At 42.6% G+C, this 26,490-nt stretch overlaps 1 protein-coding gene across 2 annotated transcripts in view; it reads left to right on the forward strand.

Annotated features, from left to right (window-relative positions):
- nrg2a (neuregulin 2a) overlaps nt 1–26,490 on the forward strand; it is an 81,360-nt gene that overhangs the window by 18,788 nt on the left and 36,082 nt on the right. The window contains exons 1-3 of one of the 2 annotated variants that reach the window (XM_084373469.1): nt 6,071–6,428; nt 18,798–18,963; nt 20,580–20,698. In XM_084373469.1, the coding sequence (XP_084229595.1) occupies nt 6,341–6,428; nt 18,798–18,963; nt 20,580–20,698 (373 nt within the window). In that variant the 5' untranslated portion in view covers nt 6,071–6,340. Of the gene's footprint in view, nt 1–6,070; nt 6,429–18,797; nt 18,964–20,579; nt 20,699–26,490 lie in introns of those variants that run through there. The other variant, XM_084373468.1, reaches the window with a different exon arrangement.

Consider the following 26,490-nt stretch of genomic DNA (forward strand, 5'->3'; position numbering starts at 1 on the left):
AAGACCTGGTTCTATGTGGGTGTGTGTTTGATAAACTGTGAGAGCATGTGGGAGACTGTTTGTCTATTCATCTGGGTGAGAGCGAGAGAGAAAGAGCAGAATGAGGAGGTGGAAGAGATCTGCTTCCAGCCTCTATCTTCAAGTCAATCTGCTCGCAGTCACACAAACCTCTTTATCTCTCCCTTAGAAAGGAGGGAGGGAGACAGGCAGAGAGAGACAGACAGACAGAGGGAGAGAAAAATAAATACGTTTAAAAAAAAAGAGGAAAAGCGAGAGATTCAATCAGGCGGCCTTAAGAAGATAGAGCGGATTTTTGTTTAAGAGGATCATCAAAGTCATGCTCAGACAGCATCTGTCATTAAAAAGAAACATTTGCACTATTTCTGTATCACCCCAATAAGCTATTATTGTCCGATTGAGAGGCTCTTTGTCGCCGGAGAAGAAAGAGCATATAGACAGTGAGGTGCGTCGGTGCATCAACTTTGATGGAAACTTTTATTACCAGTATCATCAGCGAGCAGACATTTATTTCACACTGTTCAGGACTTTAGCCAGAGTGGAAGGTTGAGTGGCGATTGACATCTTCTTTTTCAAACTACACCGTTGTCCTCACACACACACACACGCACCAACACACCTCAGCGCCCACTTCATCACATAACCGCGACTCATGCCACAAAGAGCCGTCAATTTTCAGTCATGAACCTGAAAAAGCCCACAATTGTATCTCGGCGTGGGTGTGTCTGTCTGCCTGCCTGCCTGCCTGCAGAATGAGCATAAAAAAAATAAATAAATCAACATCAGCATAATTGTAGGTCTGACACAAATGTATGGCTGTCATTTACAGAGCAGCTCTGGCAGCCGTCCAGATGAGGAAGACGATCCGTAAGAGTTCGGAGGCACAGAGATCACATCTGCCAACGGGGCTGTGTGTGTGTGTGCGCGCGTGTGTGTGTGTGTGTGTGTGTGTGTGTGTGTGTGTGTGTGTGTGTGTGTACGCTGGCCTGTTATTGCAGTATCATGCCCCATTGGCTGATGAGTTGCTATGCTCATCTCTTGTTCCCTCTCAGCCCCCAATCAAACCTGTCACGATATGAGTCAGCGCGTGGCCGTAAGTGGGAAAGATGCCTCTCGCCATTAGATCAATCAGTCGTCAGACACATCAGTCACATTGCATCCGGCGTGGAGAACATATACTGTATAGAGGGAGATGGAGAGGGGTCGCTGGTGGTGTGATGTGCTCATGAAAGCCGGATAGTGACAGATGGAGGCTGGAACAGAGCTGGAGAACTGAACAAACTGAGAGGCTAAAGAGCTGAAATCTCATTTTCTCAGTGGCCTTGAGAGTGGAGCATGCTCAGTGCTGATGTTTGTCATCTCTCCCTCTCTGAGATGCTACTGCAGTGCTTCCCGGCAGGCTTGGCACAGGCTTACTCATGGACATCTCTCTTATGGAGCGATACAGTGGCCGGGCTGCAGCTGCTCACTGGATATACCTCTATCTCTGTGTTTCTTTGTCTCGCTCCCCGTTTCTCGGCTCTCGCTCCGTCTCTACCCGTCCTGCCTTTCTTTTATTCCTGCCTCTCTCTCGCTCTTCCTCCTATTGTATTTCTTACACATTATCTCCTACTTTCTCGCTTGCATCCTCTCATCCTCACTCCGCCCTTCCACATCTCCCTCTCTCTCTCTCTCTCACATACTCCAGTTGCTACCCTTAAGACTGTGGTTACCATGGTGACAGCTATGTGCTGCGGAAACGTCAAAGAGCCGAATCCACCCAGGATCACTTCCTTGTTTAACACTTATTTCTTCCGTGCCGTTTCTCTTTGATTTTTCGAGCAGCTCTCTGTAAATGCTCCATTTTAATCTGTCGATCCATTTGCTCTGTCGTAAATAAGGCAGCGGATGTGATTCCTGCTCCCTCCCTGTGATCCTGATCTCAGCTGTTGCTGAGCAGAGTCATTAGTAACACTCAGATTTTGGAATTCCAGCTGACCTTGGCTGAGCTGACCTTGAAGAAAATAGCCCCTTCCTCAGGCCTCCAGATGTCACTGGCTCCGATTCGTGTTGTGTCTCCCTCTAAGGGGGCTTTGCCAGCCCACCCAGTGACATAAAGTCTTCAGTCTTTCTCTCGTCACATGCTTTTCATCTTCTACCCATCGTTCATACAGACGCTCACGGCACATGCATGGCTAGCAGCAAGACTATAGAGGTGTTGTTAACGCTCAGAAATGTGTGTTTTACGCAGTCTCCTTGGTCTGTACTTACAACTGCTGTGCGTTTCAGTCATCAGGCAGCCAACGCACCTCAGTGCATGGTCAGCTGAGGAAGCAGATGTCTTGTTAAAAGGTGAATATCAGCAGGTGGGGCAGTTTTCTGTCATCTGATGAAGAGGACATTATCTCCACTCCCAAATCTCTCTTTTGCACTTTTTACCTTCTGTCCTCGCCTCTCCTCCCGCCTCTCTTTTTTCCGTTTATCCTCTGTTTCTCTCAGAGGCTGTCCCCCCCCGCCCCCCCCCATGCCCTTGCCTCACCTCTGAGAGTCAAGACTACAGGCATGTGTTTAAAAGCAGGCACTATCCCCTACTTAAAGCCCCCCCTCCCCACACCCATATACACTTTGTTGGCAAAAACGCAGACAGATGTAAACAACACAACCTAATGGCTGTTTAAAGCCATTATGTCTAAAAAGATAAACTCTCGTGCCGGTGAAAGGGCAGGAGTGCTGTTGAGCGGTATCAATGTGATGATGTGCAGGTATGCTGTTGCTCAGCTCCATCATACAGGAAAGCTGTCTCCCCTTTTTGGGGGGCAGCGCGAGGAGGGATTAGGAGGCAGGCAGAGATGGGGCCTGTGAAGCATTTATGAGCAGGGCATACAAAGGATCCATGTCAGAACTTTTAGGGGTTGGCTCCCTCCATTTTTTTTTTTTTTGTTTTTTTTTTTTGGATGTGCTCTTCAAGTCATTCTCCTCCCACACTGGCCCACTGTGCCACTCCACCTCCAGACCCTGATCCAAGGACGGCCCACGGCTGTTGAAAAACAGCAGATGCTTTCGAGGAGACTAGAAAAAAGAGAAAGATTTAGATGCACATGTCCGTGACCATATTTGTGTCTGGTAGTTCATTTCAGTCTCTAGTTGTACTCCACAAGCTTACGCACAAAAACTTGCCCAACTTAGTCTTGCTGCCAAAAAAACTGATTTTCTTACAGTGTATAGTCCACAGTGACTCACTTTCTTGTATATAGCCATGTTTTCTTTTTTTGTAATTCTGCAACTTGGACACAGTTGTGGCAGGTTGTCATCATGAAACTCATCTGAGGTGCTACATTCCAAATTTTAGAAAATATTTTCAGCAAGTTTGCAAAACTTTGACATATTGATGTCTACGGTATCCCAAAGGTTAATGTCCTCACAATACTCCCACAGTTATAACCCTCACAACTCATGTCAGCCAATTTAACTTTTCACTGATTTGCTTTTTGCACGGCTCTGCTCGAAGACATCCAAATCCTGCACTAACTCTACTCCCCCATCATCCTGAAACTTACATTTCTTTTGTCCTGACGTCACAAATACTCACATTTCTGACACATTCATAAACTGCGTGCCCACCCACAGACACACAGTGCCTGGGAACGAGTCTCATCTTGTTGAACTGTAGAGGAGGAAGTGAGTGTTGAGGGTTGGGTGGGGGGTGGGGTGGTGCAATAGGGCGGCAGGGGCAGCTCTCTGACACACCGTGTAGCCCCTGCCAGTCCTCAGCTACCTCTGCTGACAGATTAGCTCATCGAGCACAGCCACAAGGAGGAGAGGAGAGGTGAGGAGAGAGGACCGAGCAGGTCGTTTTTCAAGTAGGGAAAGCAGCGCATTGGACTTGATTGGTGTGTCAAACCTTGGCCTCGATTTGACCCCTTTTTGCCCACAGATGAGAGTTATACTATTGAGTGCGCTGACCTGTTATGACCCATTTGCTGCCCCCTTACAGTCCCCGCTGCTGCCGCCTCCTCCCAGGATATCTTCAGAATCCTCTAAGGGTTGGACCGAGACAAACCCCGGGAGGGCCCCGCAGATGACTCATCTAGAGATTTCGTTTTTTGTAACGCACGAGTTTCATTGAGAGTCACTCTTTTGTTGCCACTTAACAGGACAGTGGAGTTCAGGCAGCATGAAATTAGAAAACCTTACTTTGATATAGCAGCTTAAAATAATACTGTGATCATCGTGTAGTCGCACTTTGGGCTATGTCAAATGAAGATAAACAGATTAGCCGCCGCATTGTTGTTGTTGTTGTCGTCGTTGTCGAGGGTGTGTTCACATTAGATATAGTTCCACACAAACCTGAGTAAAACATCCTCTTGCATAACAGTCAGGCAGGATTAACACTTTAAAGAGGTATTACGTATTTGGAGAAGAAATTCAATATATATTTACAATATCAATGAGGTAATAATACAAACTCACTGGAACACTGTTTGAAGCTAGAAAAGTGGCAGGGTCCGCCAAACATAAACAAAGTAAAACAGTATGAAATTGCATTGTCCTGTAAGGTCAGTTTGTGTATTCAGTTGATTCTGTCGTGAAAAGGAAGAGAGTTTGTTGATTTAGTTCGTTTAGACATAAAAATCAGTCAGTGAAAATATCTTCTGATTGCACTTTTTACCCCAAACTACATACTGCACCTTCAAAGAGGCCGATTGTTTTTTTGCCTTTCCTTCAGTGTTTGATATCGGTTCTTGTGCATGTAAAAGATCTTCAAAGTTAAAGTCCGCATCAACAGAAATTCCTCCCTCCCACTGAAAACACTGCTCCTGAAACGCCTCGTCAGTAGTCCCGCCTTTAATTATGTGACTTTGTGACATCACACTATGTCAGGATGTCACACATTTGCATAATTTATGTCCAGCAGGCTAATTTGGCACGTAAGAAATCATTTAGCAGATCTGCTCTTTTGTTGCTAGCAGTGCTGGCTAAGGCATGTGTGAGCAGACCAATAGGAGGAGACGGGGTATTCAGGAGGGGGGCCTTAAAGAGACAGGAACTAAAACAGAGCGTCTCAGACAGAGGGGGAATACAGTGCTGCTGCATTGGACAGAATGAGAAAACCGATGTGTTTTTTGAGCATTAGACCATGTAAACCTATACTGAAGGTAACCCAAAATAAAAGTGTGAACCTGAAAAAGAGCATAATATGTCCCCTTTAAGAAAGTTCTGTACTCTATTTTATTCCTGCCAAGTCTGCAGAAACATAGAAATACTGGAGGTAAGCAAAGGTGAGTTGCCCACTCACCTCTCAGAAATAAAATTAGACTTATTCTCAGAAGGCCAGGGTCTGTCATAAATCTTGTTTTAACGGCCCCCCAAATCCTTATTGCTGCGTGGACATTGATGACACCTGGCCAACAGTGACAGTGAAAGAGAGAGCTACAACCACAGACATGCTGGAACTCGCCCTGTAGCACCGAAAGGGGGGGGACTGACAGACAAGAGGGGTGAGGAAGGGGCACAGGCGGGGGAAGCCAAAGAAGATTTTGTGTCATTTTTTTTTAAACAATCAGTCTGTCAAAGATTGCGATCTGACATTCGGCACCTCACACATCGCTCTCTCTTGCATGTATCCACGCGATCTGTGCTCAGCAAATCTGAACCAGATGTGAAGTGTTTTGGGAACCCCATCGACATCAACCTGGCAAGGGCAGGTCTGCGGGATTATCTTGGTGGGGTCAGCAGCGCAGAGGGGACAGCTTAAGTGGTCTCGCTCCACTTTTGCATGGGTCATTAAAGGAGAAGATGCTCCCGAGGTAGAGATGGCAACAAAGTGAGGCCATGGAGCTTGAAATGGCCAACTTTAGACTTGTGGACTCCTTAAGACCAGTGTTGTTGCTGCAGGACCTGGAAGAGCCACTGCTTATCTGATAGACTCAGTAAGGGAACAGTTGATTGCCTTAAAGCAATGGGAAATGCCTTCCTCGCTCCCTCCCTCTTTCTTCCCTCCCTCCCACTGTATTCTCTCACTTTTCCCCTCTTAGTCACTTGAGCAGTGCCTCTCTACCTTTCTCTCCCTATTTTTCTCCCTGCTTCCTCCCTCCCTCTCTCTCCCTCTCCCTCCCTTCCTCTCTCCCTCTCTCTCTCTCTCTCTCTCTCTCTCTCTCCCTCTGCCCTGCTGAGAGTAGGTGGTTCCTTTGCTGTACTTGATTGGTGTGAGTCTATATAGGAGGAGAGACGCTCTAACTAAGGCTCAGAGTCTGGTGGTGCCCACTTGCCACACTTTCCCAATAGGACTACCTGTTTTTTTTCCTGAGTCAACTCCTGAGAGGATTTACTTTCTTCTGACAGCATGACGGAGAACAAGAGGAAAGACAGGAAAGGGAGAAAGAAGGGGGGTAAGAAAGGACAGAAGGAGAGAGAGGGCGATCCCACTACAGGTAAAATAGAATTAAAGGTGGTTTCTGTGTAGCATTTTATGTATTTAAATGTACATTTATCTGTGTGTGTGTGTGTGTGTGTTAGAGTGAGACAGAGAGAGAGAGACTTGGAGAGAAAAAAGAGGGAGATTAAGGTTGTGTTACTGTGTCACGGAAGTGTGGGACAGAGTAAGTATCCCCTTGGCTTGTCAAAGCTTGCCGCTAGGTTGTCACATGGATTGGTCTCCTGATGTGGACAGCGTGTAGAGGCACATCTGGTTTCGGCCGCACTTTGGGACCGTAGGGAAGTCAAATGATATGACTTGTGTACAAAATCAACTGAAACTTTAAAGTATCAGTCAAACAATCTGTGGGCGTCACGAGAGCCAAAGTACAGTTGTATTATGAGCTCTTATGACTTGCAATCACTGTGCTTTTAAGGTTATCATTAAGTCATTGCATGATCTCGTTTTATCCAACTTTCCGCCACACAAAGTAATATTTGTATTGCGGAATACAATGTACTCATTACGCACTTTCTGACAGGTTTAATAATTCAGCAGTTACACAGCGACTTTAATCTTAATTCTCAGTCTGTGGTGAGTCATCCAACGTAAGAGTGTGTGTTTTTGGTGAAAGCTACTTTGACATTGGAATAGTATGGGAGCTTTCGCTTGTATTTCAGAGTCACATATGTAGCAATGTGCCTGCTCACTGGAGGATCCTACAAGCTGAGGCATGTCACTGTAGTTTGACCTCAGGTCATGGGGAAGCCCAGCCCCCGTTTTAGTGACACTTTAAGGACAATACCATCATTATTGCTTTAGCTACTATGTGTCACTCTTGGTTGGATCAGATACTGTATCTTTGAAAGCATCTCATGATGGTGGGAGCCATTTTGTACCTGCTGATGTCACCTCTGTCAGCTTCCAACAGATAAGCCTCAAGACTGGGTTTAGCATTGCAGATATCTTTTTTTTGTGTGTTGTTGAAGATTTTTGCGACTTTTCCAGCTTTTCCAGTGCTACTGAAGTGGTTCTTGGCATCAGCGGTGGCTAATTTGCTAGTTTTATTACCCATGAAAGTTTAATATATAAATAATTACCGGTTACTCATTCCAAGTTTGATTGTGATCTGTAAACATGTAAGATGAACAGCTCCCCAAACTGCGCTGGACATGCAGTGCTCGCAGAATAATTTTTGGCATCTTTGACAATGAAAGCGCGCAGCTGCCGCACACACAGAGAAGAGCTGCGTGTGCTGAGCACATTCTGGTTCTCTACTTTTCACAAAATGACCCAAGTGAAAATAAACTTTACCTGTCTATTGTCGAATTGGACCAATATGCATTTACCATGTAACTGTATTTTTGCGGCTGTTGTTCACTGATACATGTGTCAGCTGACATGTGCTCATGTATCCAGAGCACGATAATCAGATCTGGAATCGTCATTTTCCAACTGAAAATGAGATCCTGTTTTTGATTTATCCCAACACTGACTAAGTGGGTAACCTGTGTGAAACTATGTGCTCACCCCATTGTAAAATGGAGCTTTTAAAGTAGGTCAAAATGAAGACGCGCTCACAGATCATGCCTGTTGTGTCTGCAGGGGTCTTCAGGCACCACGTCAGGTGTGTTCTAGGCCTGAAGCACCAAAATAGGTCATTGAGGATACAAAAAAAAAAGAGGAACCAGACAACACTTTTAGGGATGGATCAGCCACCCAGTATGTCAGTCTGATCTGGCTCTTAGATACCGGTTTCCAGCTTCTAATTATCCATGACTGACATCTCTTTGTTGAGGATGCGGTTTATCAGTAAATCATGTTCAAAAGAATTTTTAAATCTGAGAACAAGTCTGCACAACCAGTGCAGCTACACTTAATTTGGTTGATAGTTAAAAATTATTATATGAGTAGACATGTTCACAACATCATAGGTTTCTGAATATTACCTTTGTTGTCTGTTCTTAGTTCAAAAGATAATCAAAGATCTCTTAGCTAGCTAACTGGCTTTGCTGCTGTGCTAACCGAGCAGCACAGTTGCATAAAATGTAGTGGGATGTACTAAAACAGATAAATGTAGACGAGCGCATGTCTTGCTGTATGTTAGCCTGTGTGGAGTTACGTGGAGATTGCATACATTTGCTGAAATATGGATTTGTAATTATGTATCATTACATACAGAAGCTGCATCTGATTGTAATTTGCCGTTAGCCAGCGAAATGTGAAAATTAGGCATTGTGCAGTCTGATAATTATTTAACATCCCATAAAGTACATTACACTTGTTGAATGATAGAAAATGTATCAGGAGTCTCATGTTCAGTATATGGTCCACACCGCTTGAATGTAACTAAGTACATTAACTCACAAGTCCAATATGTGGGATTTAGGAAGATTAAGGGGCAGAAATAGAATATAATGTTCATGATTATGTTTTCATTAGAGTTTAAACACCTGTCGCTAAGAATCGTTGGGTTTTCGTTACCTTAGAAGGAGCCTTTCGTATCCACAGAGCAAGCGGGTCCTCTTCCACAGAGTCCGCTATGCTGCACCGCCATGTTTCTACAGTACAGAACAGAATAATGCAACACTGGCTTGAAAGAGGGCCTTTCGCCTTTTAGCGGCCACCCTAGGTGAGAATGAGACGAGGTGTGTTCAGTTGGTTGCAATCAATTCCATTAAATCCTACACACTGGAACTTAAAGAAGAATTTGAAGGTCTGAGAAAAAGAAAGGCAATTTAAGATTAGGTTTTGTGTTTGAATGTACAACAAGGAACTTTTAACTGATATTAACTGATTATAAAACAATCTTAATTGAATATTGATACCTCTGTATGACCTATAGTGTGAAGGCAAATTAGACAATCAGCAGGAAAAATGTGTATTTCTATATAGTTATTCTTAAAGCCTGTCAGCCGGTTGAATTCTGACTTATCTGGGTTAGGTAAGTCATAAAATTAAAACTATTTTTATGGCATAGTGCTGAGGATGAATTGAGGAGTCTCGCAGCCTGAGGAAAGAAGCTGCTCTGTAGTCTGGTGGTTCGGCACTAAAACAGTTTGTTTTACCATCGCCGTTTTACAAATGGATACATTACTTCATCACTATGCGTCCTTCACACAGCTGTGCTTAAAAAAGAAAAAAATAGTATTAAAAAAACTCTTTCTTTCACTCTCTTCCACAACAAATGCACTCACTAGCCGTCACCACTTTTGTCCACAGGGGCCGCCAGAATCAACAAAAAAGAAAGTCACTTGTAGCAGCTTTATGCAACTCTTATTGTTCACATTTGCAGTTTTGAGGGGATCCATGGTCGGTTTCTCAAAGCTTCCACTGACCTGATCGCTGGTTCTTCACTGGTTTTAGATGCCGCTGAAAAGGCTGTTCAGGACTAATTCATCTGCATTGTGGATAATACAGTATGCAACGTGCATGCTTGTATGTGTACATGTGCTTTTGTGGCTGAGGTGTGTCAAAATATAATTGTATGTAATCTCGCCCATGAGCGATTGTCAGAGGTTGTTAGACTGCCAGCCATACATCACTTACAGAAACAAGACAGTATTGTGTGCCTTATGTTCTCTGAAAACTTGTACTACCACACATGTATTTACGGAGACACAGCAGGTATTTCTCAGCTATAATTGCCTTTTCTCTGGTTACGATGTCTCCAGAATATTTTGATTTAGGGCATTCTGCTGCTGCATTGTTACATGATGATTCCCTTTTAGTTAAGTTACGTGTAATGTGGCTGAAACGTGACACTCTTTAAAGAGTGTTGCATGATTTTTCTAATGAAACAGGCTCAGGGTTAGAAAGGGGAAACTTCTGCAGACCCTAATAAAGACACCGGTGCCAAAATGTTGGTCCTCGTTGGAAAGAAAAGACACCCGAGGGACGGAAGATATGAGAAACTTTGTTGTCTTTCTTATGAATAAGACAAGTTGAACAAAATGCTACAGGCATTTCATCAAATCTGTCATCAGCACAATACAACATGAATATTTGTGTCTCTTTTTTCACCTAGTAGTTAGAAATCCCTGTACAGTTCGCCTGACCTACATAAATGTGCTTCTGCTGGTGATGATGTTAAAATTCATAAACTTCCTCCATCCATCTCGTCTTATGTCAAGACACAACACAACACGTTATTTTCTGTGGGGCTGGGTTTGCGTGTGTATTCAGGGTAGTAATAATTAGTTATGGAAGTGAAGAGTCGGCTCCTTCATTTTGTGCCAGATGCTTTTTTATCGTGCACTCACACCTACCACACCTTTATAATAGAACATATTCGGCAACAAAATAGAGACCAGTAGTCAAAGGAGGTGGTGACAACCTTGACGTATTATTCCGTTGGGATCTTCCTACACGTAATTGCTCTTACAAAAATTTGTTTTTGGTGTGCTCGTACAAACAACAACTGAAAAAAGGGGAAACTAAACAGAAAGCCAGCTCATAAAACTTTCCTTCAACTGACAATGGACAGCACATACATCATTATACTGTAGTTCCTGTTAAAGCTTTTGAAATCCGTGTAGCAGCTGCCAGTGAACATGGCTCTCAGCATGGCTAATTAATGCCGCAGATTGGTAAGCAAACGGAAGTCTTTTGAAAGGTGGTTCTGAAAGACTGTCTCGAGACAAATTATGACAGACTTTTAATCTGGAAGTAATCTACTGATGAAACTTTTGAAATAGCTGGTTTACCAAAGAGCTTCCAGGCTATGTTGTGTATGCATATTTAGCTTGCCGGGCTGTTACAGTGAGTTAACTGCTTTACAAGTGGCCGCCATACTTTCATATTTACTTACCTTAAGATGCCAATACAAATGGAAATGGAAATATTTTGCTTAAAATGGATCAAATGTAATATTTTTCATTGGTGTGCCAGCTTGTGCACAATTTCCTTTATATCAATCTCTCCGCCCCTCTTATGTTGCTGTCAGCTGTTGCATACAAAACAGCAGTATTACGTAAAATGTCTACTCCTCATATGTTGACCAATGGCAGTAATCAGGTTAAATCTTGGGTAAGTCATGTATTTTGGAAGCATTTTTTAGTTATATTTGTTGTAGGGGCGGGAAATCTAACGATTTAAGATGGTGATCGATCTTGAAGGCGTCCTCAGTCTACTTTTCAGGCAAATCGTGGAGATTGTGGTATTTCGTGTCCTCTTACTTCTGTTTCCAAACTTCACATAACCTCATTAGCTGATCCCCACTATGGGAATTAACCGATAGAGTGTTGTGCTGATTGGATGAATTACTTCACATGGCTCTTGCTTAAGTCACATAAACAACTACTGAAGTATTTATTTTAATGCAATGTTTTGTTTTGATGGTGCGAATGGCCAGAAAGTCTAAAGTCTACAGGGCATTAAAAAAAATTGATTAAAAGACTGCAATCTAGATCATGGATCGTGATTGCGACTAAATAGATCACGATGTTAGGTTTTTGGCAAGATTGCACAATTACACATTCCACATTAGTCAATAATTAAAATTCTTTGACAAAAAAGGAAAACAAACTGTTTGTAATAAGCCCATCCAAGTATTCATTCGGCCCATCTGTGTGCCTACATACCTGCCTACCTGCATGCACAATGCCCGTATGCTCATTGCGCTTGGCCGCAGTTTCCCACACGGTTAGGTGGATTTATTGCTGAATGTCACGTCTGTTGTTTGTGTTCATTATGATAATGTTGGGTGTTTTCTTGCACGTGACTGAGACATGAGGTAGTTTGAAACAGTTGGCAATCAGCTCCTCTCCCCAAGGCTGTCTCGTGGACTCGTCGTCCAGCTTAAGTCACGGAGTGAGCATTCATGTGTTTTGGGGGAGTGGCCTGAAGAGATGGGATTTTTTTGGATGGATCCTCTTGCTGGTTTCTCAATGTTACCATCCCTAGCTTTAAAAAAAAAAGGGCAAATGTGGGTTTGTGTGTTGGAAGCGTCTGCTCACACTGTTATATGGGGGAGTCAATGAGAACCATGTTGAAATGCGTAGAGCTACTTTCACATTAGAGGTAGTCAATTCACTGATGATCAATCTAAAAAGAAGTTCTTAGTGGAGCAAACTTTTAGCTGTTAATCTAAATATTTTATTGAAATTGGCCATATAACCCGAGTAACATAATTTTCATTTGTTCATCAGGATGCTGCCACTATAGGCAAATATTAAGGAAATTATCGTATTAACATAGTATTTGCATGTAGCTTTTTGTGGCTGAAATGAGTATCGGCTACAGATAATGTAAATGTAAAGTAAAATGTGTCACTATCAGTTCTCATGATAAAGGTAAAATCCTCATTGGGTACCTGACTGAAGTTTATTCATTCAAGTTTCTTCATAAGAACTCACAACAGCCTTTGTTGCGAAAGAGCAATGCAACACAGAGAAAACCAGAGTGTTCTAGCAAGGTCTTGATTATGTTCCCTACGGCCGTTGCCAAAAGTAATAAATTACACTGAAAACAATTGTTATTCTTTGTTTTGGGATGAAATAATGTTCTAAAATTATAGACTTTGCGAAGGCGATTGAAGCAGAGCTCAGTTCAACAGGTGAAGTGAAAACTTCCGTTTCGGTTTTTTGTGTTGGTGGTTTCACCACTGCAAGACATGGTGCTGAGCAAATATGTTCACACTTTGCTAATTACAGCCGTTATAGCCTCGAGCAATTTAACATACGTACACAGTGAGGTACTGAGTGACACTTGTACACAATTTACACTATTGTCTCAACTGTTGTCAGCAACCCGGTTTAATCCAGTTGTGTCTAAAATATTACATTTATGTACCATCACAAAATGAAGTCTCTGTTAAACGGCAGCATGTCCCATTGTAGTATACTGCACACATGATATATAAAGTGAAACAAAGACTGCAGTGCAGTACACAGCAAAAGTAGTCCAGTTGTCATATGCACAAACTATAGAGGTTCTTGTACATGGAAAAAATACAATATTTGAATGCCCAGAACCAAACAAAAATAGTTTATGGTTCGAAGTGCAATAATGGATTGTAGCTGTGTTGTTCAACCAATGAAAGGAAACATAGACAGTCTTGCCATCACTCACTGTGGTGTGATATTTTGGAAATGGAGGCCAGTTTTGTAAGGAAATTTGAATGATCTGGCCTCTTTTGGTCCAATTTCTCCGCATGAAGGCTTTGTGGCTCTTTCTCTTGAGTTCTTTGGTTCTTGTGGAGTTGAAAAGCGGCTATTTTTGGAGATAACAACCGTCCACCTTCACTTCAATGTCAGTTTTGTTCATCTTTGTCACAGGCCTACATGATTGAACAGCGTAAACACAATGCATGGAGCCCTAGTTTTCTCTGGACATGAACTGAAAAATGTTAGCGAACTTGATTTTGGCTGCACAGAAACACCACAGCATCTTTTCCCACTGTTTTAATAGTTTAACAAGTGATTGCACATTGTGTAGATTCCCTGACTTTAGGTTTAAATCAAGTGTCAGTGATGGATTGTTTGTAAAAAAAAATTACTAGAAACGAAAAGTGATAAAAATCCAAAAATCCAATTACAAGAAAAGGCGTGATTGCCATTTCCGTGATTTCTTTTATAAATCAGTTTTCATGTTCATGAGTGTCAACAAGGGTCACCTTATATAATAACGCAAGTAAACAACTTACGAGTTAAATATCGACCCAGTGTGTAGTCAGTAAAACACAGCTGTAATTGTGAGTTAACTTTACTCCGTACCAATGAGGTGATTTGACCCAGAGTGGTGTAATTTTTATATTACTGTTGGCTAACTGGATCAACCCTTTGGCAGTTTTCTACCCATTGGTACTGGGTATAATAAGCCCGGTACACTGTAAAATCTGATGAAGCTAAAAAAACTTGAACTTAAAAAATTAAGGACATTTTTAAATTATTAAAACTTTTTAGTGAGTACTATTTAAAATGATTTTATGTTAATCCATTTTCTGATGCTTTTAAAGTAAAGTCAACTTTTAAAATTAACAGGGTATTCAATCTTTGCTATATTAAAACCCACACTGTGTCAATTTATAACCCAGTACTTTTAAGTGTTACAGTAAGTGTGTCGCTAAAAAGTTGAAATGATTCACATTTCTCATGCAGTGTCTTCATTTGTTTTTACTGTTTCAGGGAAACATAAAACATTTTTAAATTGCAAAAGCGACACTATTAGTAGTTTGTGTATAGAGTTTAGTGAGAGGGAAGTGGAGCATTTTGAGTCATATATAAACAACGTGGCAGATAATTATTTGGTGGAAGTGTCTTGGTTGTTGTGGGAGGCTGTTGAAATGATCTCTTTGAACAGATGTTGCATTACAGTGACCAGTGTGCAGCGTCCGAAAGACCATTCCCACATGCAAAACCCATCGCTCTGGCTGTCTCGCCATGTAATTTGTCTTTGGACGGCGTGCACTGAAGTGACATAACACCGGAGTAATCAGGGATACTTTGTCTAGAAGGGAGAACACAAAGGCATGCCTCGGATTCCAAACTAAGCTCCTGGAAGTAAAACAGAAATGTTAACTCAATAATACGGGCAATGCATTGTTAATTCATCAGGTCACTTTGTTTTTGAAGCTCTCTCTGGGCCGAGGTCTCCAACTGTTACCCAAGGCATGAGCTGTTGACACGCCGGTTAGGCTTCTATTCTCAAATTTGGTTTTTATAGTCCATGTCTGCAGCTGCCCCTCCGCTTCAAAAAGAGAGAATCAGGCTGTTGTTGAGGCGAGGGTTTATCATCGCTGCCGGACACTTTTTCCACAGGTGTAATGGAAAAACAGATTTGTCTCCAAGAAGTTATTTTATTTCCAATGATAATGACCCTTGTTGGAAAACATTCATTGCAATTGGTAAAATTAAAATGCCTCTCTGTCAAATTCGGTCGACGTGATGTATTTTACTTTAGTTGTCCATCAATCTGTCTGCTGTATGATGCTCTGTTTTTCACATCTGTCATTTCAGGCATGAACAACCACAGTATATCACTGACCAAGCTGTCAGAGTCGAAGTTTATGGACTATAGAGGCATTTGTTTTGTTGATTTATTTGGCTTAAGCAGATAAAAGAGCTGGAAAGACATACTTTACTTAACATGGACATGACGACTAATCTCCGCGCAGTATAATGTTAAACATCTGTATCTCGGAGCGAGAGTGTCTGATGGACTGTGTCTTCATTAGAGCTGTAGATGCTGCGGACCTCTCCCGCACATCTGGCTCATCGGGTTGATGAGAAGTGCAGTCCTGTGTTTCTGTAACTTTTCCAGGCAAGGACAAAGCTTGTTTAATTTGCTTGGCAAGGACAAACCTGTGTCCAGGGGAAGTACTAAACATTTTTCTTTGTGGTGCAACTTCATTCCTGCTGCTCTCTAACTATGACTGACAAGGCTTTCCTCAGGCGTTGTGCTGGTCCGAGTTGAGTATGTTTGGAAATCATGTGCACATCCAGACCGGGGACTTTTGTAAGTCCGGTTCTGTTCCGTCCTCAGATACAGCGGTATACAAACGAGCTGCCTATCAAGCATTGCACATGTGCATATGCTATTCATCAACTTGCCGTGTTACAAAACAACTGATACAATGTTGGTATTATTCCATTAGCTGGCGTAATGTGAAATTAGGAGGATCAGTCGACCGTAAGGCATTGTGCAGTCTGATCTTTATTTAACATCAAGTCCAATATACTACATTACATTTGTTAAATAACAGAAACTGTTTAATGAAGAACATCTGGAGCATCAGGAGTCTCATGTTCAGTATATGGCCTTGCTCGAGGCCATTGATAAACCCACACCGCTGGTCGAGCTGATTTTAAACGCCGATATACAGCGTGTATTCGGCCTATATAATGTTATGACTTTCAGCAAAACCACATTTATGCCTTGCTGCATAAATGAGGGTTTTATTGTTCCAAATCCTTTTGGGACAGTAAAATCTTGAGCTAACTGCTGGAGCAATCGCAGCACAAAGACCCATCCCGAGAATAAGCTCATTAAGGTTACTAAGTACCCCGGTACAAAGGCACATCTGCCTTGTGTCAGAATCTTTGTCTTTATTTTCCGAATGCCACGAATATCACCAGCCACATTTTCCAGCAGGAAGCTGTGCACAGATAAAAGTCCACTGTCTTACCAGCTACGGAGTAATTTTAGAAACAAATAGCTGCTATTGAACTAAGAATAGTTCTTTTTTCCATTGATCTGTGCTGTTTGCGAGCTATTTTAAATGTGACATTTCACTATCTGTGATTCCAGTGGAAATTAGCTCAAAGTGTACATCAGACAGACGACTCCTTTAGTATACGTGGTGCTCAGTCTCATGGAGTAATCACGACTGCTTGTGATGTGAATTGCCTTTTGTTTTAAATTGGGATAATTCGAGACGCTCAAGTCTGAGCATCAATATCAACTTAAGTGGGCAGAAAATATCAGTAGACGTCAAAGGTCTCAAGATTACTGTACAAATTAAGATGATTGCATGAAGAGCATTTATTTAAAGAAAGAAAGAAAAAACATCCACGTGCATCAGACCTTTTAGTGAGACAAAAATTGACAAGGATGGATCACAGTAACCTCTCTCTATGCTGCGTCATCAACATTAACTGAGATGGTACCAAAGAGGTCCAGGGCTGGAACGGAGAGTGGTGTCCTCTGGCCCCTTTGAGGAGTATTAGTGCCAAGTGTCCAGAGGTGGCAGAGCACACAGGACGGACTCTCAAGGTTCTTGGATGCCAAAGAAAGAGTTCTTTCAAATCAACATCTGCCAGGCTTACAAAGCTTAAAGATAAACTCAGTAACATTTCCGCAGTAAATGTCATAATGCATTACCTCATCTGTGAACCTGGTTTCTGCCCGAGTCACGTCAGATGGCAATGACAATAACTCCCATGATCCCGCTCTTCTTCACAACATCATCAAACTACTCTTTTGTTTTCACTGTTTAGATTGAGAGACCCCTCGCTGCAGAAGATACCGCATATACTGTGCATTTAAGAAGGAGCTGCTGTTTGTGTGTAAATACTTACTGTCTGTATGTACTCTTAAAGGGACAGGAGCTAAAACAGAGCGTTTCAGACAGAGGGGGAATACAGAGCTGCAGCACTGGACAGAATGAGAAAACTGATGTTTTTTGAGCATTAAAGCCCGTAAACCTTTTTTAGTAATAATGATAATAAAACGAGGACCCTGAAAATTATCAATTGTCCTTACACATTATCATCATTAGCAAATCCAAAGTGAAAATGCTGTCTTTGAAGCAAACCTGACTGTACCCCAAAATACATCTCAACCGGAATAAAATCGACAAAGAAAAGAAAAAGAAATGCAGCATCATTAAGGTTTTTCGTCCTGTGCAGGCATGTCGCCTTTACCAGGTCAGTGAAGTAGGACAGTCTCTCAAAAAAGAGGCCGACAGGGGATAATTTTGGTGCACCTCTTTAATTGAAGTCGTTACCTATGTAAACCTCACTCTGCCTGTCATGCTTTGTTTGTCTCCATCGTGCTGTCATCCCTCGGAGGCGATGCACAGCAAACATCTGCAATCTGCAGGGCCGCTCGGTTTAGCTTATGCATGAAATCGTAAATGTTACAGAGAGTGTGTGTTTGTGCGTAAGGGAGAGCGAGAGAGGGGGGCATCTTGGCCAGCCTCTGGTTGACCCTTGTTCACCCCTTCTCTCTCGCCCCGCCCTGCATGAGTCCTCTCCTAAACATGTGTGCAGCTGTCAGCTGGCGAGTGTTTGTGCGAGTGTGTGTTGAGCGGGCACGTATGCGTGCGTCTGGACAAAGATCATTTTTCAATATTTCAATTCAATTCAAATCTGAGGAAAAAAGGTTGCAAGAAATGATATTTTTATTTTTTAACGCTGGTGTGTGACATATGAACAGAGGTCAGCTGAATATGGAAGTTGTAGAAAGTGAGTTAATCTTCAGAATTTGTGAACGCGTTTTGCAAAGTCCTGAAGTGGACGAAAGAGTTCTGATAAAAGTGTTTTCCTTTTGGTTTTGTCATCACAACAAGTCAGTAATTGTAGTGTTAAAGCGTTCTCTTCTTGTTTACCATTTGCCTCTAACTGCATGTGTTGTTTATCAGATTGTGCATGTTTAAATATTGCTTCAGGTGTTTTCATAGCAGCAGCGGCGGAGTGAAACCCTGCCTGTTTATTAGTCTGAGACAAAGTTGATAATATCTCTAGTGACAACATCTGGTGGTCACATGAGAGAGTTGTTGGCCGAGTCCACAGAGATGATGACTGGCTCCGTTTCTGTCTCGCTGTTCCTCCTTAAAAAAACCAACACACAATCAAAAACCAACACTGCAAACCAAACTCCAATGATACGTTTATGTCTATGACGGTTAATAACGCTGAGTTGTTCTCTTTCTCTCTTTTTCTAGCTGCGGCTCCAAAGTTAAAACCGATGAGGATTCCAATAATTGTGGACGAGGGAAGCAAGCTCACAGTAAAGTGTGAGGCAACAGGGAACCCTCTCCCCACCTACAGATGGTTCAAAGATGGCAACGAGCTGAAGAAAAGCAAAAAAGTCCGAATAAGGAATAGCCAGTGAGTACAAGTCACCCGTGTCCTGTAAAGCCGACGCAAACAGTCTAAGATTCTTTTGTCAACAGGATGTGCTGCTGCAGTTTTTAAGGAGCTGTAGAATGAAATCAAAATCAATATCAATATAGAAATTCATTCATTCATTGAAATGTCCAACTATTTATATTAATTCAAGTGTATTTATCATCCCTCTTTATGCGTATTGAACTTTCTCATATAAAAAAATCGACATTTTTCTACCCTCGATTCAGCACGATTGCAAGTTGCCTCTAGTCAAGTTTTGCTTGTTCAACCAGTGGCTAATGTTTGCTAACTTTAGAGAAACTTTACATCAGTTGTAAAACAACTGGCCTCACAGGATCACTGATTTCTGACAACTTGCACTACTGTCAGACTACATTTTATCATGTCACGGTTAACAGTCAGACTAAAACTGGCAAAAACAGACAGGACTTCACTGTTCTGTCATGTTTAGGGTGTATTATCAGATCTGGATACTAGACTCCAAGAACAAGTTTTCTCTCTTTCTGGTTTTGTTCTATGTTGCACAGCTCAACGCACATGCCCCCTGGCCTCGGCTATACATAAGGATGACACGCATGAGCTTTTTACACTTCATAGCACATTGAGTTATATTTGATCAGGGTTAAGGCTCATAAGTAGCTAATCTAGCTCACTCGAAGTGGACAGCAACTAACGATAAAGACCTAAAGAAAGACGTATTACATGTGAGCAAAACATTATCTGCAATATGTGAATTGATAAAACGTTTCTTGCCATCGGTCACACATTTATTTTCATCCATGTTTCTGCGTACATGACGTCAAAGTCATGCACCAAAATCGGTGCCAACTTTCCAAGTTGTTTGTCCGACTTGAGGGCATTCACATAGATTTCCCCAGTCAGGAACTCATTTTTCCGATGATTCTGATACCACATGAATGTGCCGTATGCAGCTCTCTTAACACATCCATTGCCCTCATCAACACATTCTCAGCAAACAGCTAAAATGAGTCTAAAGGTGCAACCTGTAAGAATTCCAGTGATAAGAAATAACTGAACAACAGAATGTTAAAAAAAATGTTTTGACGTTCTGTCAAAGACGTGTACGGTGTTACAGAGATATCTACTTAAGTTAGCATGCTAACCAGCTAGCCCGCGTGTCCTGCCCTATAATGGCACTCTGAGCTCCCAGTCAGGACCGCCACCTGCTGCTGACTGTAGTTTCCATTAGCTAGTGAGCTCAGTTAGCTGTGCAGCTAGTGGTAACAGCAATATGAGTATGACTTCACAAGTTGGCCACCGATAAGTAGATGGAATTGTTTCAGAAAAAAAGTTGTTGTAAAAGGCTGCAGCTGTGAAACCAACAAGCCCTTTTATGCAACAGTTGCTGTAACACCTCTGCACTCATGCTTTCTCATTGTAAGCAGTTTTCCCTCATACTTGGCCCCAGAGTGAGCAAGCATGTATCCCTATCAAAGCACAGCGTTGTTGCCATGCTGCTGCTTGCCCTGTTGTCTGCTTCTTTGTCTCCCATGTTTCCACTTGTTGCGTTTCCATGCTATTTCCTCCCTGCCCTGATTCCCCTGACTCAGCTGTGCGAGTGTTGTCTCCCACAGGAAAAACTCCAGAGTCCAGATCAACAGAGCAAAACTGGAGGATTCTGGGAATTACACATGTGTGGTGGAGAACCCGCTGGGAAAGGACAACTCCACTGGCACTGTTAACGTCCAAAGCAGTGAGTACACCGACTCCTAAGCGACAAGTGAAGTGGCACAGATGTGCATTATTGTTGTCATGACTGTTCTCCTTCCAAATGAGAGATCAAAAGGGGCCATCGCGAACAGGCATGTAACACTGGTAACATGCATGAAGAACAACTGTCCACACATGTGGCTGCGGGGCCTTTAATCAGTGGAACAGTACATTGTACTCAGAGGTGAATGGAATTTAAATGCACTGTACGGTGTGATCGCTCAGTTTTTTCATTCACGGCACTCTGCTGGCAGTGTGAGATCCCACAAAACTGCAGCGCACGGTGCCTTTGACCGTCGCTAGCACACAACAAAAGCAGCAGAATATAGTAGAGAGTAGAGTACAAAATCTAAAACATAGCTCGACAGAATATGCAAGTTGTAAAGAAAAAAAAAAAAGTGTCTAAACCTTCAGATGATAGAATCTAACAGGCTCGTTCACTGGTGGTGTGTGTGCATTGCTGAGTTTTGCAAAGTACTGTAGCAGATGAAAGAGTTTCGATAACAGCTGCTTCCATTTGGCGGGGTGGTGAGTTTGTGTTTGTTCCAAGCGGTGCGGGTAGTGAGTGTGCGGCGGCTGTGGGTAGCTTGTTGTCTGAGTGGACGGAGCCAGTATTTTAAAAGAAATGAAGCAATACAATTCATGTAGCACTGCCTCGATCTGCCTCGATCAAAGAAGGACCTGATGCTATCTGGATGTGGACTGTCAGAGAAGCATACGTCAGGTCGTCTGGCACACATGAGTCAGCGTGATGGCACATTGAGTTCACCGGGCTGTTCTATCTATCTATATCAGTGGAGACAGGGTGCTGTGATGTTGAGCGTTTTTTTTTTTTTACTTATGCATGACGACATATTCAGGTGAACCAAGTCTGAGCTGACTGGATTCGTATACTCACTGTTCTCTCACTGCTTTCGAAGAATCAGTGAGATATAAAGTAAAGTGTGTTCCTCACACCGCGCCACAGAGGCGATACCCTCATTCTCATCACTGACCTTGACAGCAGGGTGAGTATACTGACGTGTGTGGTATAGCTGGTAAGTAAAAGGGAGTTGCCGGAGTTCAGCCATCACTCAGTGTCCTTGTATTCACTTTCAGGCACAATAATCACTCCCCCTTCTCTCTTTATATTTGTCAAGGCCACCTTTTTAGCGCCATTGTTTACAGTTAGCAGACTTAAGCCGAGCTGCATTATTAGAGTAGCAGCTCTTTTCAGATAAAGAAAGGGCCCATTGTGTTTGGAAACACAGAGATTCTCAGTTGGTTCCAACATGCAAGATTCATTTCCAGCAAACAATTGTGCAGAAAAGAAGTCATCCATCTTGTATTTAAACGGGGCTGCGCGTTGCCTCTTTTTATTCTCTGACATCTGAAAAGCTTCAATGAGTTTTTATAGCCAGATCGTGTGGCTAATGCTGTACGCCTGTTTGGCTTTATTCCAGTGCAATGATATATTTCCTCTTCTTTTTTTTTCTTTTTTTTTACTCAAGAGCGTGCACTATTTAAAGGGTCAGTGACGCAGGATCCCAAGACATACTGTGCTAACATTTATAAAAAATTAAACAGTAATCAGTGAGCAACAATCACACTTAATGGCAATTAAATAGAAATAGGTTAAATGGTGCTCTGCACCCTGCAAAGGTCGGGGGAATCCCTGGTGGTAGCACCTGTTTGCCTGAGTGTTTAATGAAGGCTTATGAACATGTGACTGGTGGCCCGTGAAACTCTATATGATGATCTTAGCAGGCAAAAGTGGCTGTAATATCAAAGAAATATAATATTACAAAGCAACGGACAAGTGGCCTGAGACGTACAGTAGCCACAATGGATAAAACATGAGTGAGCGATGATACGGTACACTAGACAGTGTTTTCACCGACGGCACACACTGTTTAAAACAAGTAAAACATGATATCCCTACATCTGCTGCAAAATATGCTAATAGTTAAAACGTGTGTATTTGTGCCTTAAAGATGCAATATGCAGTTTAAGGGGAGAACTTTAAAGATCTTCAGTGACTGATTTTTTTTATGCCGAAACAAACTAAATAAACAAACTCTCTTTGTTTTAATGACTGAATAAACTGAATAAACAAACTGACCTTAAAGGACAACACAATTTCAGACTGTTTTACTTTGTTTATATTCGGCGGACCCCGCCACCTTTCTAGCTTCAAACAGTGTTCTGGGGACTTTATTTTCCTCTGAGAACAGCTTGTCTGTTCAGTTATGGAAAATGTTTGTATTATTCCCTCATTAATATTTGAAATATTAAAATTCTGAGTGGGAATTTCTTCTTCAAAACCACACAGCGCCCCTTTAAATCTTGTACACATTTGCACATTTTCCCGCGCGCCATCGTGGAAATGATCGTGTCTGATCTTTGCATATCTGTCTGTCAGCGCCAACTCTTCCTTATATCACTCCTGGATGCTCCAACAATGGCATCACTGTACTTCCTATCATGTGCCGCGATCAACAGATGTCTGTCTCCCTGTGCGTTTTTTTGTTTGTGCATGTGCGAATGTGTTTGTTCGTCGTTCACTGAAGAAGTCCCATTGTGTTACACCAGCACGCCTAGTTCCGTCATGCTTCAGGGGAGAAGGCAAGACAGGGCGAATAAGGGGTGGTATGTCCATAGGCAGTGGGAGGGCTCCACTGACACTACATTTGTCAATGAAAGGAGAGTGGCAGCGCACGGTGCACGTTGCTGTGATTGTGATAAAAGGCTGAAATTCTCCGCAAATGTTGCGTTTGCAGAGAATGTTTAGGCAATAGCGGGCTTTCTCTAGCTATGAAACAGGTGGAAGAAAATGTTCTTTTTGCTTGGTTTCGATGCAGAGGACATGTAAAACACTCAGACCAAGAGCTGCTTTTCATCCTGAGGTCATAAGAGAAATGGCTATTGTGTTAAAGGGCTGCAGTGGAGTATGCCTGCCTGCCTGCCTGCTGCAGTATGTTGCCGAAGCAGCATGTAGCCGCAGTATTATCTGTGTATGTGTGCCTTCTAGGGAGGGAGAGCGAGGAGGAGGGGTGCAGATGTAGATGGACGGAGAGAGCAAAAGAAGAAGAGAGCGTGAATAAAGGGGGGGAAAGAATTACAAAATGAGGGAATGCATGACAGGAAGCAGACAAAGACATTAGGGGGGGAGAGAGCGAGGGGTGGGGGGGATACAGCCAGAGGAAGGAGAGGCAGACAGTGAGGGAGAGGGGGGGGGGAGAAAAGTATGAAGAGGGGGAAGACAAGAGCCCGCCGTGTTGCAGAGGAGACTTTCACACCCATTTTTTGAATGCAGTTAGTGCTTGCCAGCTTTGTCCGAGGCACCTTCCTGCTCTATCTGATGTGTGCAGTCAGGTGGCTTTTTCTAACCGTGCTGTAGCACTCACTAGCATGCTAACACAGCTGAGGGAGAAAATACAATCATTAGAAGCACGGGTCGCCACACGGACAGAAAGTGCAAGATCATAGATGATAGAGTCAAAGCATCGTTGTGAAGCTCGCAGCAGCAGAGAGAGCGTAGCACATGGCTGTGCCTGCCTGCTGTCGTCCTGGTGAAGGCAGACTTTGGGAAACCATCACTCAGCTCCACCACATGGTGAATACGGGCCACCACAAGCCCAGCAGCTCACACACACACACTCATGCACTGTGCCAGCCATTGGTTCATTGTTGTGTGTGTGTGAGGTGGGGGCTGGCTTTATCTGTTGGTTAATATTATTCTTTTAATTCATTATTTATGTGTTTATTCTTTTCCTTAATTTAGAGTGAGTGGGAATCTTTCTGCATGAATGCAAAAGAAATCTCTCATTTGTCTGGGCACTGTTGTGGATTTTTGAAAGATTTTCAAACAGTGGCACATACGGATGGGTATCATTGAGATTTTATCAATGCCTACATTGATACTGCTACTGCTAATCGATTCAGATCAATACTCTTGTTGATACTGCTGTCAAGACATGTGACTCGAATCTTTCAGTCCAAGTCTCAAGTCATTTTTTCTCGAGCAGGTCAAGTAAATTCACTTTTTCCCCACTCAAGATGCTGCAGTCTTACCAGTGAAATAAACATGATCGAGCAATAGATAAATATTTTAGAAAAGCTTATTTATTTCTTAATTTCTTCTCAATCAAAAAACCCATCCCTTGTGAAGTGTGACATACGGACAGACTGTACAAAAATACACTGGAAACAGATAAGTCACTTGAGTCATCATGTTCAAAGTCAAGTCCAAGTTGAGTCACGAATCGTTCATTTTCGACTCATCCAGGCAGTGACTTGTGTCAACTTGAGTCCAAGTCACAATGACTCAAGACCACATCTCTGCTACTGTCCACCATTTGATGCAAAAAAAAGACATGACATGAAAAGAAGTAAAACGATTCAAAAGTTATTATTACTTTTTTTTAAAATAACAAGTTACCAAGCAGTTTGATCACCTGCCTAGATATTAACCAGAGTCCGACCGATGTGGCCGATCACAAATCTATGGGTATCTGTGTATGTGTTGTCCGATATCTGCCAAAATGAAACTTTATTCTTTACAGAACGTAACGCAGAAAAAGATGCTTGAGGTAAATTCTAATTATTAAATTCCCAGTCAGTTTACTGTTCCAGGGCCCTGATGTCATTTTGGACTATAAAGTTTATTGTTAATTGTTAATTGTTTTAGTTGAACATCAGCCCCAAAAATCCAGTATCAGTCTGGCTCTCGCGTTAACAACCAGAAGCAATACAAAAGTAGTTATCGCTGTTGTCAGCACAGCTCATTCTAAGTTCAGACTTATGCTACCTAGTGATTATCTGAACACACTGGACTCCATTGTAGTGAAGGACTGTAAATCTTTTTCACGGACTTGACAACAGCTCTGTGACATACCTGCTGTCATTTCGCCTCACTTAGGAGTTTAAAAAACGGCAGCTAAGGCATGTTTGGTAAAATAAACCTTTAAAAAACACAGATAGCAAAACCCTTATTATTGATACAACACGTAACAGCTGGTCATTACTCAGCCTGTATCAATATTTGTGCAGCAGGACAAATGCGACACCCTTGTAACTCTGAGCCGACCTGCAGACCATGGTGTGCAAATTGCCTTGGGCGGCAAAAAAAAATCCAACGCATTCAAGGCTGAACCTAAACTCGGAGCGAATCCCTCATGCATTTTAAAGCACGCAGCACACTGTGGCTTCGTGCCAGCCATGCAGTTTGCCAGTAACATTGAAAGATCGGACCTGCGCTGGGACTTTACTCATGTCTCTTTCTGTTTGACCAGTGGAAGAGAAACGCACACTGTCAGCTGATTGAGTGCCAGTTACTGTATAATTATTCAGCGCAGATGGCGGGATGTTCTGCTGACTTGAATCTTTAAGTTGCTCGTTGTCAGTGTCTCAGCCTTTCGTTCCCGCTCCCTCGCTGAGGCCGCTTTGGAGAAACGTGGCATCAATCAGGGGAGCCATTTTGACATTCTTTTCTTAATCCGCAGTGTTTTATTGTTTTTGTTTTGCCAACTTCGGCATTGCGACAGAATGCGTGACAGTACACAGCATGTGGTGAGAGTGTGTGTCTCCTGGTGCTCTGGAATATCGTATGTCCTTTTAGCAGTTTCTGTAACAATCGCTGCCTTTTCCAGAGTGGTGTTTTCAGCCTCATGCCCAACCCCCAGTGTAGAGGACCAGGGACCATTTGTTGTCCATTTGGTCTGACCTCTACCCTGTAATCAGTCTGGCATGGTAAGACCTGCTGGCCTTCTGCAGAACGGTGTAGTATATCATCGA

The sequence above is a fragment of the Pagrus pagrus genome, assembly GCF_965226575.1.
Source record: "Pagrus pagrus genome assembly, chromosome: 14".
In the NCBI taxonomy this organism is placed as follows: domain Eukaryota; kingdom Metazoa; phylum Chordata; class Actinopteri; order Spariformes; family Sparidae; genus Pagrus; species Pagrus pagrus.